A 21,377-nucleotide genomic window follows, 5' to 3' on the forward strand; every position below is an offset into this window, starting at 1 on the left:
CACTCTTCTTCCAAAAGAATACCCAAATACTCTTTCCAATTTGACTGTTTTGTGCATATAATTCTTCTCTACTTGCAACATTTTTGAATGGAGGACCCATGAAAAACAGTTTCTCTATTTATTCCCACAAAAGGCAAAGGCAAGGGTAAGTTTAACATGCCGTATATCTTATCTTTCCATACTCCATTGTGAGATTATATTGTTGTTGATGATGTTTAAACTTGAATAGGTTTTTTTTTATTGTGTCAATTGAAAGAAGTTCCTGTTGTTTCTTGGATGGAGATGGTATTAGTGTATAAGATAATTGGGTATGAATAAGTATGGTGAAGAATAGTGGTTGCTATCAAGGAAAGTGTCTCATAATTCACCATGTATCAATTGTTAGAACATATTTTCTTATATTAGTACAAAACATTCATTCGATCTGGCTCACTTGTTTTACATCTTTCCCTTTATCATCATTTGCTCAAGGAAGGGGATAGAGTACCAATTGAAGAGGAGGACAAACTATGTAACGAGTTTTCTAAAGGATGGTTGTTAGTAGAAAATAAAAATGATGGGAGAACCATAAAAGGATTATCAGCAACTTCTCCTGTCAAAAACAACCAAACACGGCAGAGCTATGCATCATCGGCATATCATAGTATATCCTATTATTTGTTCCTGTCCTGGACATTTCTCCAAGACTGACCGTTAGCCCAATGCAGCTATCAGGTACTTGGTTTATCACTCTACAGGACAACGTAATAAGAATTAGGGATTTTTCGATAATCTGGAGACGTGCCTTGGACACAATCTGAATCAATACAATGGTAAAGCTACCATGCCTAAGCATACCCAACTTCAGATGTGTGCAAGAATATCAATAAACTAGTTGCACAAGGAATGACAAGATACGGAAAGTTCCCAGTGGAATATAATGTTAGTACAAGAAATCTAAGCACATGGAAAACGTAGCTTTAGCAAGCACAGAAGAGAATCACGTCTGGAGGTCAGTTGTTAAACCATTCTGTGTAGAAAAAAGATCACCCTAATTGCAAACTCGTGGAAGAGAACAACTGGAGATTTGTTGTCGCAGTTTTGGAAAAGCTTGTCATACAACAAATCTTGGTAAATGAGGGGGGAATGGAAGGTACGGGACATGCTGCTAAGCTAGCAAACAAAACGAAACTAACAAAGGTTATTGGATCAGAATGACTCTGTACCAGCGTGCTATAGTCACCAATACAAAAGAACTTGCTGACCTGAGAAGCATTCTCTTCCACCTTTACTTCACATGCTCCAAAGCGTAGAACTTTATTCATCAAGAAAAGGATTATTCTTTTTCTTTTCTTTTTTTAATGAACCTAGCTTAGAGGGGAGAAGGTTTTTCAGTTTTCCTTTAAATGAAAAAAATGTGTAATTTAAGAAACACAAACCAATCTAATGCGCTTGTGTTGATGCTAATTACTTCATCCTTTTTCAGGGGGTGAGGGTAGGGCAGCATAAACTGAAATCATCATACAAATGAAACTAAATAGTACAATAATTCAGGGGACTTGTGAGCCTATAGAATTTGCTGTGTAAAATTCAAAAGGGAATGCGGGATAAGTTAAGTAAAACCCCATGTATAAAATTCAACAAAAGAAGGGAGGAAGGAAACCAAGAGATGAAATTGAGGATTTCCTGGAAGAGGCATTGAGAGGCCTATGGTTATCAATTCGTCAAGGTCCAGCTGAATGCATACAATTCACAAGAGGATAAGATCCTTTGCTATGCTTTCTGTCCAAGTTGTTTCAAAAGTTTAAGCTTTTTCTGACTTTCCAGACGCAAAGAAAGCTCGGAAGATTTCTTTTTAGTATCCTCTAACTCTTTCTCCAGCTCCTCTATCTGTGTCAATTATGTCAGATATAAGAACGCATAATTTCAAAAGCATAACTTAAAAGAAAAGTTAAAAGTATCAAACACATGCTCCTCATGGAAGTGCTACATACCGTACGTTTCAACTCAGTTTCTCTCTGGATGAATGATTCACACCTGTGGAACAAAGATTCAAAATGTTACCAACTGCAGAGCCAATCAGTTTTAGTTGCTAAAGGAGGCCAAAAGCTGGAAGATACAAAATAGAGAAGGAAACTGGAAACAAGGATTAGTCCAGACACTGCATCGAGGCTGCCTGAAATTTTAGGCTAATATAAGAGATGTAAGAGAGATAAAGGCTGAGAAGTTTATATCGTTTAATCTCCCAAGGCAAATTTTAGTGCAAAACCAAATTCAAGAGAAGGCTAAAAACATTAATCATGTACTCATATTGGAAGGCCCATCCCACAAGAAGTAGCATGTGGTGGTTGTCACTCATCCATTGATCAACAAACTCAAGAGGAAACAGTGGCATGAATTCTGTAGAATCTTTTCCCCTGAAATTCAGTTGTACACTGCAACACTTTTTAAAAAAATAGATGTGGTGTCCAGGCCACCATACGTGCACCTCAACTAATTCAACGGTGACCTGCTTCCTTATACCAACACAAGTGCGGGTAACTGTCCACCAAGGCTTAAGACATAAGAGAAGAATCACCTGCCATTTTCTGCCTCTATTGGGATTCAACTTAAGTCTTCCACGACCCATTCCGGCTTCATTGATTGCTAGAAAAGACACTTTGTGCCGCTACAACCATTGATTTTTCTGCCACTCAGCACGTCGAAGGCTTCTCTTCAATTCTAATGAAGGAGAAAAAAATTTCGATTTTTTGCATTACATCTAACCATGTGCAGCTCCTGCAATGTGTTCTCTGACCAGGTTTGACAATACTGGCTGAGAGGGATAAAGATAGTTCATATTCTGTTATGTTATATTTAGTGGTTATAATTGTTTACTTTGTCTTAGCATCAGGTGCAGGGCTCGCCTGGTAAGTCAACCCAGGTCACACCTTACAGTTTTTGGGTTTTGACATGTCGACCGCAAGAATGAGTAGACGAGATAACTAGAAGACAAGCCCAAAAGGACTAACAAAAAGAAGAAGACGACACAACAGAAGAATGTAATTCTTAAAAAGAAAAATAAAAGATTAGTAACACAACAAGAGCAAACAAGCCACAGAGAACACGACAACAATTACAATGCATACTTAGGAGAGTCCTAGGTAGCAAAAGAGAGAGAGCTTCAAGTATCTGGGTCTTTAATCAAGGAAATGGGAGATCGACGATAATGTCTCACATCGTATAGGCGCAGGGTGGACAAATGGAGGCTCGTCTCCGGAGTCCTGTGTGACAAGAATGTACCACTAAAACTTAAATGTAAGTTCAACAAAGTAGTAGTTAGGCATACTATGTTGTACAAGGTGGAGTATTGGCTAGTTAAGAACTCTCATGTTCAGAAGATAAGAGTGGCGGAAATCATGACAGTGAGATGGATATGTGAGCATTCTAGGAGATATAAGATTAGGAATGAAGATATCCAGGACAAGGTGGGAGTGCCCTCCATGGACAAAATGAAGAAGCGAGGTTGAGATGATTCGGGCATGTGAAGAAAAAATGTACAGATGCCCCATGAGGAGGTGTGAGAGGTTGGCACTGGTAGGTTTGAGAGTTAAGAGTTAGACGGGAGAAGTATTGGGAAGAGGTGATTAGACAAGACATAGTGCATCTTCAGTTTACTGAGGAAAAGACCTTAGATAGGAGAGTTAGGATAGAATGTTAGTAGGTAGTGAAGCATTGTCTCGTTTTCCAGATAGGCATGTTGGTAGTTTGGTAAACCAGTACATGTTTCTCCTTTCATATAAGTAGTATTAGCACTATACCCGTAGTTTCTTTTCTACTACTACCTATTGTTTCTTGTGCTTCGAGTATCACATTATTTTGTTGTTATTACTGTTCTTTTCTTCTACATGTTAGATAATGTTTTCTCTATTATTTCTTACGTCTTCTTTACTTCTGTACGTTCTTTTTCATATTGCTTTAATATGCATTACTTGAGCCGAGGGTCTTCCAAAAACAACCTCGTGGAAGTAGAGGCAAGTCCTGCGTACACTCTACCCTCTTCAGACCCACTTGTGGGATTACACTAGGTATGTTGTTGCAGTAACCTTTGGGTAACAAATCTGTGAAATTGCTCAATATTGTCTAAAGGTCATTTTTGTACTAAGATTTTATCTGCGAGTTCCAGCATAGCATATGTAGGACAGATATTTCAATTTGGCCTACAAAGTCCCTAATTGATATACAAAATGGATGAATATATTCCCGTTATTAACAATCCAATCTAAGGGGATACAGTCCCACCTCTCAAATGACTCTCAAGTGTATAAATCCATCATGATTGATCAATCATGCAAGGCAAAATGTATGTCGTGCGGCTGTATCTTAAAGAGAGCTTTAAAAAACATGTACCTCCTAAAGAGTTGGATATTTTCTTCACAAATCTGATCAATTGACATGCAACTTGAACTGGATATTTGTGCATCTTTTTTAACAGACCCCTGCAGATATACCAACAAAGAGATGAATAAGTCAACGCCATTTATGTATGTACTCTAATAAATTGACACTAATTCATTAGACATTTAATATCATTAGGAACATGAATATAGTATCATTAACTTCTCAACTATGTAAAAGCACCATAAACAAAAAAGTGAATCAAACAAACACCGAGAAAAGAAAGAACCAGGTCCTACAATTGCATTCCCTGTCATAGGCTGTACAGCTGGCAATTCCATGTTGCAGTTGGCTCTTCCACTGTTGCCACTCTGTGCAGAACGAAAATGTGGCCTGGGATGAGCTGCAAGATCTGTAACTGTTTGAAAGTTTGTTGGCGACGGTGTTTGAGCATTAGCCACTTGAACTTGAGGTGGAACAAAAGATTCTCTCAAAAGGTTTTGCAAATGCGGTTCAAGAGGCTTCAATCCTATCAAGTGACAATGACCTTTCCTGTATTACGATCACAAGAAACATGCCTATATCACAAGTTGAGAAGTACCACTATTTTAATGGCTAACAGTAACAGAATACCGTGATGAAACATAGCAATTTGGGAAGTAAATTTCAGAGGTGTAGTAGCCTAATAGGTAGGTGGAGACGGAGAGGAGTAGAAAAGTACAGCTAAGGCTACCAGAAGCTAGAAAAATTAAGTATAAACTCCACATCCCCCAGCCCACCCACTGTTCATCTGATGGAAATTTAAATTTTGTTCTCAGTAAGCAAGAGTGGGAGAGGCCTTAATCTTGGATGGGAGCAATGACAATCATGACTGGCCACATGCACTTTAAGCCCTCATGACTTCAAGCAGGATTTGACTATGAATGAATTCTAAGCATTACTAGATCTCCATTAGTTTTACTTTTTAAAATTCTCAGCATGAGCCTATTGGATATTAGCCAATAAAATGAATCAGAACCATCTGAAGTCAGAAGTGAGGTCAAATACATGTTTCAGTATTCGCTATTTCACATTTTGCAGTATATATATATATATGCAGTTATGCACTGTATTAGAAATTATATTGACCTGTTAAAGCTTAGTGGATTTATGTTGTACTAAAGACTTAAAATGCAAACAAGGTACAAGCAGAGCCTCTATTCCACAACATCCATTTCATCCAGGGAAAAAAGAAAAAAAAAAAAAGGGGGGGGGGGGGGGGGGGGGGGGTCTTAAGGGGTCGTTAGGTAGATGCTGAGATTATTTCTTATGCAGTGTTTAGTTTGGTGTATTAAAAACAACATGCATTGCATAATTTCTAAACAAATGAAAATGCACTCTACCAAATGAAACACCCCCCCCCCACCACCACAAAGGGTTTTGAATGAAGATTTAACTGCGGCATCGGTTCTGTTTAATCAAAAAGGAATTGAACATATGACCTACAAACTTACATAACTAAACAAACAAAAAGATGATGAACTCCGTTAAATATCTGAAATTACAGCACAGAACATACCAGTAATCCATCACCATTTGCTTTAGTTTAGTCTCCAACTTGAAAAACAGAGAAGATCGTTCAAAATCTTGCTTGTCATGTGCAGGTTCTATGAAATTTGCTTCCAGAACACCTGAGTCAAGAGCAATTGAGTACATCATCGTCATACCATATGGTAAAAGTGGGTCTGAATACTTAAAATACATACCAACAACACCATTTCCTTTGGAAGAACCATCTGCAGTAACTTTCCAGAATGGCTAAGAAAACCCAGAAGAACATAATCAGCAATTGGCAATTTCAAGTTACTTAGAAATTTTTTTTTATTAAGTAATCTCTAGTCCAGCAAGATTCTCAGTTCAGGCCAACTGCAATGTTTGGATGCCCCTACATGCCCGCATAAATCCCAAACTTAAGTCAGAGGTTCAAGGTCCTATTCAAATGTTTGTCCTCTTTTCTTTTTCTGTCTTTTCTGTTGGGAGGGGGGAGGGATTAAACCAGGCCTAATCAGATAAGCTTTTTGTTAACATCTTCAGCTAAGATGAACAAGAAAATATTGCATATAACATTTTTCTCCAGTCACAACATCGCATACCCTGATGAGGCGATTTTTGTGGTAAACATTGAATCCACAAACTGATGATGGAGTATCCTTGACGAAGCCAAGACTTGTTTCAACCAAGATCTGCAGCAGAAAAGCTGTTTGAATCCACAAATTTAGATGATAAGCAAATATAGCCACTAGCCCAACCACCGATTTGCAATTAGTAAGTACCCACACACAGAAAATCATATATGAGGAGAACTTATTAATACTATGATGGTAAAACCGCGGTTTTGTTCTCATTGTGAACATTTGAATCAATAGACAGTTTACAATCTAAAGTTGGACTTCTAGTTTAATTTGAACATACAGCCCTCTAAGCAGGAAAATCAAGAACCCATATCATTATGTACCTCCTTTGATGTTCCGGCAAGTTGTGGCCTGTAAGTGATTACTTTTGAGAGCTTCAACTCATCAAGAATACTATACTGCTCAACAGGCTTCCCTCTTAGTATGATACTGAAATTTGTAAATTTTTTGAGGTATAATATGGATGCGTATGCCTGATATGAGATATAAGGAAGCATTAGAATACATTAGCAAAATAATCGGCAGGGATGATTATAGAAATTAAGTAAAAAATAAGTGGTTACTCTTAGAGAGTATCGAAAGCGGTAGGAAATATGGGATTGCAGTTCACGCCCTCTCTTGTTTGTTTTTGATGTATTTCCAAGATTAGCTTCATCTCTCAACGTTATGTCCTACATGACCAACAAAAGAAAGAATAAGACATTCTTTAAATAAGCAAGAGAAGGATGAAGCAGAAAAAGGAGGAAATGTTCACAGAGCATTGAGAGCATAACCTGTGATTCCAAAAATATAACACAATACCAAACAGTAATATAAGAGGAATTATCTTTAAGGGGTCGTTTGGTACAAAGATTAATAACGCATGGATTAGTAATGCAGGGATTAGTAATGCGGGATTTATTTTTATCAAGTGTTTGGTTTATTGTTTCCCACCTAACATTGTGTTTGGATTAAAACTCAATAAAAAGTTTCTTTCCAATTAGACCATTGAATTATTATGTAATTGGATCAAGGTAGATAACTATAAGACAATATTATTTTATTATTTTTCTATGGCCTTCTAACTAGCTATAGAGGAAGAACAATTTTGTTGTCATGTTTGCTATATTTTCACTTGAATTATTTGAGGATAAATAATTGTCATCTTAATAAATTGATCACTCACGAAATGTCAATTTTCAATTTAAAAAAGATATACCATCTACTTTTAAAATCGAAAAGACGGTAAACTATAGTAAAATTGAATAAATCTACATTTACACATAAAAATTGCAAGTTGTACTTTTAATATGTATGAAATTTTATAAATTGTTCAAAATACAAATAATTAGAAAACCACATATATATATATATATATATCAACAAATAATACATTCAATTAATATCACAAACGTTATGTGATGATATATTTGCCTTTCTAATTAGTAAAATATTAAACAACTCACATTTCAAAAATTGTATTGATTTGTATTAAATTTATTTAGTAACAACAACACTATCTAAATAATTTGTAAGCTAATTTATTTAAATGAATTAACTAGTACAAATATATAACATAAATCAAAAAAATAAACAAAATAATTAAAATGATTAGAGGGATATTTTTGTCTTTACATAAACTTACCCATGATATTAAATCCTATGTATTACTAATACCTCCAAATGGAAGGTATTAGTAATACATCCTATAATACCATACATAATACATGGGCTATTTCTTCTAATACCCCTACCAACGATCCTAAGGTTAGAGGAATGAAGTAAAATTATACCCCAATGGAGATGACATTTAGTTGTTTATCATATGAAGGAAATTATGGATTTTGTACTACTTTTGGTGTAAACATGAAATATAGAAGATGTAGAGTCTATTTATGATCTCTTAGATTACATTAGAATCTGTGTATGCTACATCCTTTTCATTTTTATAGTCTTGTAAATTTAAGGGGTTACTTCACAATTTGTGCAGCTTACTGTTACCATTTTATATATGAAACTATTACCTTCTTCAAGCAAACAAACAAAAAGAACAATGAGTTTCCTCCATTATAAGAGCATTTGACATGGACAGGATCATCAAAAACCATTTGTTTATCGAAACCTTCTTATCACCTTCTTCTCCAATATCAGGATTAAGGGCTCGTTTGGTTAGGGAACAAGTTATCCTAGGATTGCTATCCCACCCTCAATGGGAAACAAAAAAAAAACTACAATCCCGGGATAAATTATCCCGCTATTTTTCCCAACCAAATATGGGAAAAACTCATCCTGAAATTAATCCTGGGATTAGTTATTCCTTGTACCAAACAAGCCTTAAGGGCAGCTATAGACAAACTAACCTAAGGTTTGTGCTTCACAGGAGTCTGAAAGTTGAGCCAAATGTTTTCAAGAAATAGGCATACCTCATCATCGTCATCAAAGTTCAGTTCATAAATGCCTTCATCGTTTAGCCATAGGTTGAAGACAATAATCTTAGTTCCATGTGATTTTATATCATCAAACTGGAGAACATATAAGAGAAAAGATGGAGCATTCAGTAATAACAAATAAATATAATTCTGGTAACAATAATTGCAGGTGGAATCTAATCTATAGCTGATTCTTCTGATGCCCAAAGATGGAATCTATTTCTAAGAAAGAATTTAAATGATTGGGAAACAGCAAGATTTTGTTTTACATTACAGTCCCTTAGCACCATCATCCTGGATCAACCCAAGGATGATTCTATTATATGAAGGTATGATACAGGTGAAATATTCTTTGTTAATTCTTGCTAAATGTCACTGACTTCTTCCGACACCGACCGTTGACCTTGGAAGAAAATTTTGCACAACAAAGCACCACTTGAAGGTTTCTTGTTTTTCGTGGCTTGTGTTTAAGGAAGCATGCCTCACTTGATCAGCTATTCAGAGAAGACGAATGCAATTATGTAGCAGGTGTCCCTTCTGTGAAGAGAACACTGATGATACTTGTTATCTTTTTCCTAATTGCAAAATCACTTGTCATATTTTTGATATGCCTAACATACTAAATATGTAGATAGTACCACCTTGCCAAATGTCCACAATATAGCCCAACAACATACCCAGTGTGTTCCCACAAGTGGCGTCTGGGAGGGCGGGCTGTACACAAACCTTATCCCTACCTTTGATGGCTAGAGAGGTTGTTTCCTAAACAAAGAAAGGTGGCCTAGAATAAAAGTTGAATACTTATTGCATAATCTAGAAAGTTATCTCAGCTCCAATTGGAAGTGAAATTTTAATATGCTTTACATAATGATGAAAGTTAAATGTGCTCCATTTTACAATTTTCTGTTCAACTCTTTTCTCCTCCATCCTTAAAAATCCTGAAGTAACTAGTAGGCTACACATGTACCCAATTTAACAGGAAGCAACATACAATTTGTCAACTCTAACTTTAAAACCATGTCATCTCAAACATGTGCATACCAAATTTGAGATAGAGGAAGTACATGTTCGCTCAAAGTTTAGCAGATTTGAGCTTGGTATGCTTCATGAGTTAATATACATGGATATTTTAATATTTGCTTGTTATATTATAACCATAGCATGATCTCATAACAAAAACAAGAAACTCAGATAACACATCAAAGCTCAGAGTCTGCAACAAAGAATTAATCAATAAAAGTAACTTTCTAGAAACGACAATTCATACAAAATAAATTTATGATATAAAAATGTGACTTTAAAGTATATGTACCAATTATCCAACCAACCTGTTGCAGAAGATCCATCTTTGTTGCAAAAGGGGACCACTCTAGGATTGTTTTCAAGTTAGTTGACCAATCATCTTGAGAGCCATATACTATTGCTTCAGCCCAATGGTCGGAGATATCATAATCAATCTGCATTCATTTTCAATTAAAAAAAGAAAAACTGAGAATAGATGTTCATGTTTAGAAATAGATTACACACTTCAAGTGCCAAATATTACAATTTTCAACAGAATGTAAAGACTTTTTACCATTGGAACAATCACATCATCTTGCCCTGTTCTCCGAAGAAATGTATAGGACAGAAGCCCAACACTTTGAGTTGCTCGGCTAGACCATAAAAGTGCAGAAAATATCAAAATTCATAATATTCTCAAGCACAACATCAATTCTAGCAACATAACTAATTGTTTGGTCACACCAGTGAGCAGTTTACTTCAGAAATAGCATGTTGTTACATATCAAGCAGCACATTGCAAACAAACCCCCGTTAATAAACTTCTGGGTCGCTCCTTCCTCTTTTATTTTTCTCCAACTCATTCGGATTCATTCTATACAAGAATTAATATCTGTTCAAATATAAGCCTGTTCCACTCTAGAGTTGCCTAGCGATCAAAAAATTGGAGTAACCATCTTGAAAACCAAGGTTCAAATCCCAACAGAACCAACACCTAGGTGAATTCTTATTTGCCTTAGTTTTGATGGGCAGAGTTACTCAATAGTTGTACTGGTTAACAAAAGCAAATACCCAGTGGATTAGTCAAGGTGTGCACAAATTCCCCCGAGCACCACTATTATCCAAGAGAATAATGATAATGATAAGCTTGTTAAAGCGCTTCTAAAAATAAAAGTAGTCACAGATTTTTGTTTGAAAGAAGTACACTGAAATAAAACGAAAGAAGGAAATGAACTATTGACAAACTTGACAGTCATGAGAAAGTTGTAAAAAGAGGCCTTGTTCCCGAATGTGAAGCACTTGATAACCTGAATAGTGCTTTGACAAATGTGATTTTCAGAGTTCAAACGATATACTTCACTGCACATAACCAATATACTCTAAAAACAAAGAGTGCCAAGAAAAACACAAGACCGATGGGCTAGCAAGAAACAACTTGTGCAATACCGATTAAATAGAACGTGCACTCTTCTTCCAACTGATGTGCACAGCTTAAAGAAGCTATAGTAAATACCTAATGTGTCAATTCGGTACTTGTAAGATCCAGGTTATAATTGACATCACTAGTTTTATATCTGACATATAATAATGAAAGTATTAACAGATAGCTAAAAATGAAAATAATCTTATTTTCAGTTTTCAACAAATCAAGCATAAAAAAGAAATACCAAAGATAACTCTTTTGTATATGAAATTAGGTATTTTGCAATGATATCTGAGACGTTGTACTTTTTTCAATAAAGTAAGCAGTGTATTGATGTTGGGGGAACACCCCCCACCCCCACCCCCAATCCATCACGTAAACAAGAAGTATACCAGTAAATAGAGAAACTACACAAGAACATAGTTCTCTTTGGAAATTGGAAGGCACCCTGTCATCAGAGATATTACAAATGTTGTTCTAAGGAAAACTGGCATTTTAACCACCAAAGTCATAAGAGACGTCACTTCCTTTGCCTCAAATATCTTAGTTCGGTTTACATGTTTACTAATATAAGAGTTTGAAAGGTGAGTGGTTTGGTGTTCGTTACGGGGGATTTTGTTTGTAATTAAATTATATAATAAGCTATGTTTTCTTCAAGGGAAATAATATAAACCTTTAGAGTTGGTAATTCACAAAACAACTCATAAAGAAACCAATTGTGATTTCTTGAAGGACCTAAGGTTCCATAACTAATATATATATATATATATATAACACAACAACAACAACATACCCAATGTAATCTCATAAGTAGGGTCTAGGAAGGGTAAAGTGTACACAAACCTTATCCCTACCTCGTAGATGTAGAGCGGTTGATCCCAAAAGACTCTCAGCACGAGTAACGCACATAAAAGCAGTTAAAAAAGGAAAATACAGAAGTAAAGAGGACATAGCAAATAATAAGGAAAGCATAACATAGTATTCAGAAAACAAGGAGTAATAAAAATAACCAAATAATGTGATAACTGAAGTACAGGAAATAACAAGTAGCATCAAAAATCATAGGACAGACAACTACGAGAAAGATGCTACTACTAACTGGTATGAACAGGAAACTGGTAGAGTATACCAAACTATCACCACGCTATTCCGGGGGAAAGCGAGACAACACTCAACTACCTATTAACCATCTACACTAATATGCGACCTTCATAACCTCCTATCTAAGGTCTTGTCATTGGTATGTTAAAGATGCTATATATACAACAACAATATACCCAGTGTAATCCAACAAGTGGAGTAAGGATGTACGTGACCTTGGCCCTATTCTCAAGATAGATTGATAGATATATATATGTAGACAGAGAGGTGGGAAGAGAAGATACCCTGAACGAGATGAACGGCTGAAGACAATTACATCAGCGCCTAACCGCATGGTACTCGTCTTGAATCCATTACCATCTAAAATCCAGGTAAAAAAATAGCTTTAAAAAATATTCAAGTAGCTTATTCATCAAAAGGAAAAGTCAAGTAGCATAAAATGCCTCAAAACCTAACCCAAACAGCAATGAGTGCAAAAAAATGATTATGGCAGTAACACAAATTAGTACACCAGACCCAATTATTTGTAACTCTAGGAAGATGCTTACATTGTCCAATTGTTGAGTTTGATGTTTTTGAAGAATAACCCAGGCTCATGCATTTGCGAAGGCGGTCTGGATCCATACCACCCCCATCATCTGCTCAATATGATATAGTACATGTTACGGCAATTGTAACAAGGTAAACAGTATAGTATTATAGTGATGAAGGTTAAGTAACAGCAATACCACACCCTGGAAGAGCAATGCAGGAGAGTTGTCCCTTGGGTTAGAGATTCTGTCAACTTTCACGAATGTTGCACCACTACTTATCTAGCATGCAGATATGGACAGAGAAAAATTGCCATTAGACAAAAGAAAACTTATGTAAGTGCAAGAGAGATTAGTTTCAACATAAAATCTTGATTTTTATTCACAATATCTAAATTTCTTAACAAGATATTACATGAAAGTGAAAGCACAGAATCTACCAGTGCAAGCAGCAGAGACAGATTTTTCTTTTTACAAGAAGGCATGGGGGAGAAAGATTTCATCCATATAAATCATAAGACCTTCAATGTTGAAGGAAGGATGGATGGGCTGGCTTCAATGAGATGATATGAGTTTGTCAGCATATAAGTATAAGTAAAAGGAAACTTCCCCAGAGAACTATATATAGAAAGATGTGATGGGTTCAGGTTGAAAGAGCACAATTTATCAGCTAAGTTGTCTGCATGTCATAATGAAGAAGAAAACACATCAAGAGATCTAGGCATTTATACCCTAAATTCAATCAACAAGCAATTTAGGTAGAACCAACATAACAATTTCTATTGTAGGTCTAAAATAAGAGGAGAACTTGTGAAGAAAAAAATTGAAGAGATCTCTAGTCTAGAAGAATGGAGGATAGTTACACTCATATTTATTAAAAAAAATCAACATAAGAATGTTGTAGTGCTTTTCTTTACTCAGATAAACCATAAATTCAAGGCCCGCTTCAAGACCAAAAAGTATAAATTGAAGAGGGAATAGCAAGTGATTCCTTAGAATAATAACAATTGCAGTCCCTACTTTGTTGCAAAACAGTAATACAGTACATATAGAATGTGTCTCACAGCTCTTCCTTGTCAAAAAAAAATGTGCCTCAGTACTCTCTGGCACATTAGACACCAATAAGGCACTCTCAACTTGATGATGTTGTGTTCGAAACAACAATCAAAGAGAATGCACTTATTGTGAGTGAAACCTTATCCATCCAAATACCAATTAAATTTATTCTGACCTTGCTAGAACAAAAAAGAATGAGAGAAAAAAATATTTACAACTGCAATTACCAAAACGTTGGGAGCCAAACGCAATGACCTTGAGAATTAGAAAGTATAATTGAAGAAACCAAAGGTTAGTGAGAATTATTGTTAAGACATTTAAGTCTCTAAAAAATTGAATTTCTATCATAATGGCAAAGGAGGAAATGAAACACACTGAAGGTTAGAAAGTCAATAAAGTTGTGAAGGTATCCAAAACAAACCGGCATCTGACCTAAAATTCTAACCAAAACGGATCTTCCATTTCCTACTTAATAGACAACAAGGGGGAGAGGAAGAAGGGTAAACCTGTACCCTTCTTGTTCTAATTACTTGATGCCATGGTAAATTAGAAAGTTGTTAGTAACAAAATTTACAAAACCCAATCAAACTTCCCTATGGAGACCAACAAGCTCTTGGCTGAAAATATGATTGTGATACCTCATATGTCTATCTCTGCAAAGAAACATAGACACAGGAACCATACTCTAATTGCAAAACCTCTGCGGGATTTTTAATCTCTGAAAAGTAACAAAAGAAATGTATCCACAACAACATCCGAGGGCCACGGTCCACTTAGACAACAGGAAGTCAAATGACAATAATAATAGAAATATAAAGAGAATGGTTCTCTTACAAGTAGTGATTTCCACCAATCCAACTGTGAACATCTCTTTAAGACCAATCAAATAAAAAATATAATGTCCGTAAGAACAATTAAAAGCTATTTTCTCACCAAATGCCAATCCAAATATGACTAAATCCTAGGTAGTATCACAACTAACTTTTTTTATGAGGATGCTATTGGCAAACAGGGGAAACCCAGTATACATCCCCATATCAAGGACACTATATGGTTAAGTAAACTCAAGGAACCGTCCAACTATCTTTAAAAGGGGTAATTTATGTTTGCTCCAAAATACACCAAGAAGAAAATGTGCTTTAACTGAATCATTGAGCTTTGTTCGTCCTGCAAAAGTTCTTCTATTGCATTACTTTCAAACTATCAAGAAGACAGTGTTGGACAACAAAATATAGCAGAACTCTCAAAGACATATGGGTGACAAGCTGTAATTCAACAGATACCAGATTTCAAGTAGAATCGATACATTATACATGAAATACTGAACTTCTATTTCCACCTCGTAAAACATAATATAACAGAATAATCAACATTACAGTAAAATATACCTCATCAACAGCATTATCCAAAAGCTCAGCTATTGCTGCAATGACATTTAAAATATCAGTGGTCATGCAATAGTAAGAGCAGAATGGATTCACACGGATATGTACTTATTAATTAACTATCTCCCATCACCATAAGACTACGACTTATAAGATTGGCACTATGCTCTTCTATCAACCAAAAATAATATAGTAGATCAAAGTGCCACATGTAAATGTACAGCACACAATAATTTTTAGACAACATCGAAAGAATCCTCGGGTTAGTTTCTATGTTCTTAAGTAAAGGCACTTGCTTCGGCTTACAATAAGTGTCATGCAGGTTTTCTTTAACAATCTCATTAAGATAGATAGAAGAGGTTTTCTTAAACAATCTCATTAAGATATATAGAAGAGGTTTTCTTAAACAATCTCATTAAGATAGATAGAAAATAGTTCTGATTATAAAATAAGTACAACCAACAAAAGACAGCATTGGAAGTAACATGAATAGAACCTTGCAACAAATACAACAAAAAGCGATTGACCTTAACCTGATAAACCCTACTCAACCATAAAATTTACCTCCAAACGCCCATTTATGAGAAGTAGCATTGGAATGCAGAAATTTGGGATGAACACGCGCATGTTCCAATTCACCTACAGGTAACCAACCAACGTAACTCTTAACCATGTTGCAAGTAAAATTAAATTCTGAATTGCGAAAACAAATATGAGAGATGAACCGTGTATAGCAGTTGATTTGATACGACCAACTTCAAAATTGCCAGCTTTCCAGAAACTTCGAGAATCCAGTGGCCTGTAATTAGAATCCGGTGGTACAACGGCGTTGGGATTTTCTATTACCGGTGATTTACTCAGTGAGTTACCACCGTGATTAATTTCTGGTTTTGTCATTCCGACGACGGGAACGCCGGTGCCCTCGTCGTCGCTACTATCGAGTTCGACGACACCCATTGGAAGCTTCTCTACCTTAGGCGGCATTAAGAAAGAATTAGATGAGAAGAAATTAGTGATCCGTTTCACAAGAAGTACCGGTTGGCACTGATCACTGAGAGGTTTCTTGAATCTTGAGGGTTTACAAGACTACTGTCTAATTTCTGTCTAGCCAGGCTTTTTGGAATACTAAAATCTCTTTCTCCTTTTTATAATGTCAATTCTTTATTGAAATTTATATTTATCCAGCAGTATCTCTTATTAAATTTAATTTAGTTTAGTATATTTGTGTTAAATTTAGATACAACCCATCTCTCTCTCTCTTTTTTTTTTAAAAAAAAACATATTTCTAGTTATTAAAACTCTTAAATCTTTGTATGTATGATTTTATTCTTCATCCTAAAATTTTAACTTGATAAAAGTATAAAATCTAATTAAAGTCTTTTGATAGAAATATAAAAAATATTCTTTTTCTAAATAATACTAATTATAAAATGAATTTATTAGGATTTTCTCTTTCACAATTTGATACTCATATGGCTTTCTTTTTTTTTAAAAGATCTTAAACATAGTAATTTATTATCAAATATTTTTTGAGATGTTTATTCATTTAAACACAACATTTTTCTCTAAAATTACTTAACTAATTAAGAATTTTTGAAAACTTACTTCTAAGTCTAATAATTACTTTTTTGTAACAACTATGAACATTATCATTGATAACAAACGAGAATTATAACTTTAATCACCTAACAACACATAGCACCTAGTCTATCCACTTCTTCTCATAGCTAGTTGCCAGTTAAAGTTTGAATAAATCTCCTACATTAATATAAAAAAATTTCCTTATAATCTACCTATCGTGTCTATGAATTCACGTTTGATCTATGTTATAACTTGCTCTTTTTATACATTTACTCCTTTGTATATATTTCAGTTCCCGCTCTTCAAGTATGATATACCATTGCCCCCATAGAGCATCAAATATTTCTTTGTTTGTTTTACTCCAATGCTTCTTGTTGATTTCAGTAGTACCTAATTAATTTCAATTGTTTGTATATGTATGTGGGTGAGTCCATTGCATGATTGCTTTTTGACTTTCTGCGTTTCTACACATTGATCAATAAATGGAATGTTGACTTAACCCTATGTGTGTCACAAAGACAACACCCTTCATTTTCCACCTTGATGTGCATCTTCATTAACCTCTCCTTAGTAAGGAGTTTGCCGAGTGTAGCTAACCACAATATAAACTTGTGTCTTGATTGTGTTATAGTATTTCATATTAGTGAAGCAGTTTTCGAAAGTCTTTGTGGCACAATGATGGTGATGTAACTTATGGTAATGAAGTATCTTCCCCAGCCGTTAGATTATATCTATCTTGGGTATATTAATGGTTCATTTCATTCTTCAAGTTATTTAGTTTCCTCCAGTATCAATCTGGAGGGGCAATATAAGATCAACTATTATCATTTGATTTCATATAGATGATATGTACACGCTTGACCCACAAAGATTCTTTTTTCTTAATTAATTGCCATAACAACTTTCGCACCAAAGCAACGTTTCAGTCATGGCAAACTTTAATGTTGAGCCCCATGTACTTTTTAGGCATGCAAACCTTCTCCTAAGCACCCAAGGTGTTCATTGTTTATCTTTAGAATTGCCTCATAAGTAGTTTTTGCAAATTTTATTCACCTCTTAAACAACATTTTGGGGTAGTACAAAGACAAATCTCCAAAAACGCTATGTAACGAAAATAGGACTGATGTTATCACTTGTAATCTTCATGTGTATGATAACTTCTTCGAATAAGTGACAGTTGTTGGGTTATTTTGGCAATCAATTGATGGCATTTCATCTTCGACCACTTCATAGTTAACAGAGGTAATCCCAGGTATCTGATTGAAATGAGATAAGTGTAAATTCAATCCTATTGAGTATTCTTTCTTTAGTCTCCTCAATTACCTTTATTATAAAAATGTGGGACTTCTCCATGTTTGCCTCTAAGCCGGTAATATGACCTGACTAAAATGTGTGTGCTTCAACATTTTGGTCACTGACTCAACTTCCCCTTTAGAAAATACCATAAGATCATCAGCAAATATCAGAAATGTCAACTTGACTTGCTTACACACATATGAAACTTAAAGTTTAGCAATGACCTTACAGTTTTATAAAGTCTAATAACTACTTTAGAAAACTTACTTTAAGTCTTCTGTGATATGTTCTTATCACACAAAGATAATGAAGTGCAACTTTCATTTCACATATCCCATTCCAATATGATGTGTAATATCATTGTCAATCTCTCAAATACTTTGGAGAGTTAAAATAAACTTAGATCTGAAAATTCTTGAATAGGGCTACCATTCGAATTGCTATTGAATTCATGGACAGACAAGAGATAACCTGACAAACTAAAACATCTTAGCAGCCTAGAAAATAAAGCAATTTTTTTTTTTCAAAATAGCGGCGAACGAAATGAGAACAACCTAATTTTTTCTTGATTATTTGTCGAGATAGTTGAAAATGACTTAAATATGAATCCTCGGTTCATATCTATCAAATAATAAAATAAATTATGTCACTAAACTTATACCCCAAATATTATATTATAATTTTACCCAATCTGTATAATAATCATCTAAACTAATTTTATTATAGTAAGTTAAAATAAATAAGGTAATTATAATATATGAAATCACCGTGATTTGCTTAAGCTTTTAATGATAAAAAAAAATTAACGTTAGTTCTAAAAAAAATAAGAAAGTTATGTTATGAAATCAAAGATCTCAAAAAGAAAAAATTAAAGTGAAATTTTTGTTTGTTTCCGTCCACGTATTCCATGGGCCTAGGGGGAAAAAAGCGAGTAGGGGCATATATGTAAATGTAGAATCTTCTTGCTTCCATCCTAAGCTAATGCCTATATAAGACGGAGAGAGCCGATCCAAATGCGCAGAGCTTTCTTGTTTGGTAAGCTAATTTTTGCGAAGCCCATAGAAAAAAGAACAACTCAGAGAAATGGCAGAGGAGGGACAAGTCTTTGGCGTCCACAGCGTTGATGAATGGAACCAACATCTCCAAAAGGGAATTGATAACAAAAAACTGGTAACACTTGTCTTTTCTCTTTTGTTGTTTTGTCTTGATTTTGTGTTTTTTTTTCTTGTATGATTAATTATTTTCTTCGTTCATCGTTGGATTTCTTGCTTTATGTTATTACGGATCGAATCTTGATTAGGCGTGGGTTTGTCGAGATCGGGAATTGGAAACTGTTAAAAAGAAAATTGGGTTCTGTGTTTTATATGATTATATAAACCAATTGCACATCGTTCTGTTTCGTTTTGAAATTAGAAAATCATTTTTTTTTTTCACATTTTAGTTTCTTGTTCGATTTGATGGTCTCCATTATGATTTATGAGGATTAAAATCTTGACATCGTTTCCCAATTTATTTATTTTCTCTACAATGTAGACAATATTCTATCTCTGCACCCATAATAAAAAAGGGATAAACCTTTATGTTGTTTAGGCTCATCCGTGTTTCACATCGAGGTCGTTCTAGGATGACAACATATGTTTATTTTTTCGAAATTAGAGATTTTACCTAATAAATAAATGACTTCTTTCTACCAGATCACTATCTTCATACTTTTTAAAATCTTGATGTTCTTAACTCTTGTTCGGTACTTGTGTATGATTCGTATGATTATCGTTTGGGTGATTGATTTAGGCATCATATCCCTCTTCATATTCATGGATTGATTGATCGTGTCTAGTTTCGTGCTAGTAATACTACTAACAATTTATCAATCACCTTCAGTAAATCACAGTTCACTTCATCGTTCATATAAGCAAGTTGTGTCATTTATGTCTCTCAACTGTTTTAAGGTTGGTTGGTGACATGTTTTTTTCTTTTTTGATATCTTTACTACACATACCCCTCTTCTACTACTATATTTTTCTCATATTTACTATTATGTTGCAGATAGTTGTGGACTTTACTGCTTCCTGGTGTGGTCCCTGCAAGTTCATTGCTCCATTCCTTGCAGAGTTGGCCAAGAAGATACCCACTGTTACCTTCCTGAAGGTGGATGTGGATGAATTGAAGGTGAAATTATTGAGCCAAACATTTAATTAACCGAAACTCCATTAATGTTACCTAACAATAAATGATCCAACATGTCAGGATTAAATTTCTTGGTACGAATGATCTGTTATAAGTACTGATGATGTCTTATTTACTTGTCGCAGTCTGTAGCTACTGATTGGGCCGTGGAGGCGATGCCAACCTTCATGTTCATCAAGGAGGGGAAGATCGTTGATAAGGTGGTAGGAGCCAAAAAAGAGGAGCTGCAGCAGACCATTGCCAAGCACATCAGTAGTACTTCATCAGCCTAATTAATATGTTTTAATCCATATTATATTGCACTTGGTTGAGTGGCATCTATCTTAATATGAGCAAGAATTAATTTAATTTCCGTTGGATATTGCAAGTTCTTACTATTAAGTCAAATATTATTCTGCAGTTCGAACTATTCCGTATCTAATCAAAAAAGCGATTTCTTGCGTTGAATGATAAACGTGTTCATTAGTTATTTCAATGGGTGTTATGTCATTTGAATTATTTATGCTGTCCGTGTTATAGTGTAGTGTAGTTTTATCAAATCGAATTAATGAACTTGAATAGACTCTGCCATGGTGACCCACTTGCCTCGAGTGACAGATGTGTAACCTAATAAGTCGACTTCAGTCTTCAAAATAGTACATTCGATGTAGCTATAATTTCTAGGATTGAATATATCCTGGGGAGTTGTGCTATGAAGAAAGACATCAACTAGCATAGAGTAACTAACAGCTCAAGATTGATGGGTAATGGAAACCAAAATTTGAACTGCATTCTCAGTTACAGAAACTTCCGTTCAGTTTGTTGTAAGAAGAATTGAATAATCCAAGCATAGGGTAACAACATCAGCAATAGGACCATAAGAAATGGATGCAGGGTGTGAA

The 21,377-nt window shown here is 34.9% G+C and overlaps 2 protein-coding genes across 2 annotated transcripts; one reads left to right on the forward strand and one right to left on the reverse strand.

The window, feature by feature from the left end:
• Window positions 1–1,430: 1,430 nt before the first annotated feature.
• On the reverse strand, window positions 1,431–16,535 carry LOC125822097 (protein MICRORCHIDIA 2-like). Its single transcript, XM_049501464.1, has 18 exons — window positions 16,158–16,535; window positions 15,997–16,071; window positions 15,436–15,470; window positions 13,195–13,273; window positions 13,010–13,099; window positions 12,746–12,821; window positions 10,512–10,590; window positions 10,264–10,392; window positions 8,930–9,028; window positions 7,091–7,198; window positions 6,851–7,000; window positions 6,489–6,578; window positions 6,102–6,153; window positions 5,915–6,026; window positions 4,656–4,908; window positions 4,369–4,457; window positions 1,974–2,016; window positions 1,431–1,869 (listed from the first exon to the last, which is right to left on the reverse strand). The coding sequence occupies exons 1-18, from the start codon at window positions 16,414–16,416 to the stop codon at window positions 1,753–1,755; spliced, it is 1,935 nt and encodes a 644-aa protein (XP_049357421.1). The 5' UTR covers window positions 16,417–16,535; the 3' UTR covers window positions 1,431–1,752.
• Window positions 16,536–19,282: 2,747 nt separating this feature from the next.
• On the forward strand, window positions 19,283–20,795 carry LOC125822014 (thioredoxin H-type 2). The gene is made up of 3 exons (XM_049501391.1): window positions 19,283–19,479; window positions 20,356–20,478; window positions 20,622–20,795. The coding sequence occupies exons 1-3, from the start codon at window positions 19,393–19,395 to the stop codon at window positions 20,766–20,768; spliced, it is 357 nt and encodes a 118-aa protein (XP_049357348.1). The 5' UTR covers window positions 19,283–19,392; the 3' UTR covers window positions 20,769–20,795.
• The last annotated feature ends 582 nt before the right edge of the window (window positions 20,796–21,377 follow it).

Source organism: Solanum verrucosum, unplaced genomic scaffold, assembly GCF_900185275.1.
Source record: "Solanum verrucosum unplaced genomic scaffold, falcon-dt-bn FXZP01000103.1, whole genome shotgun sequence".
In the NCBI taxonomy this organism is placed as follows: domain Eukaryota; kingdom Viridiplantae; phylum Streptophyta; class Magnoliopsida; order Solanales; family Solanaceae; genus Solanum; species Solanum verrucosum.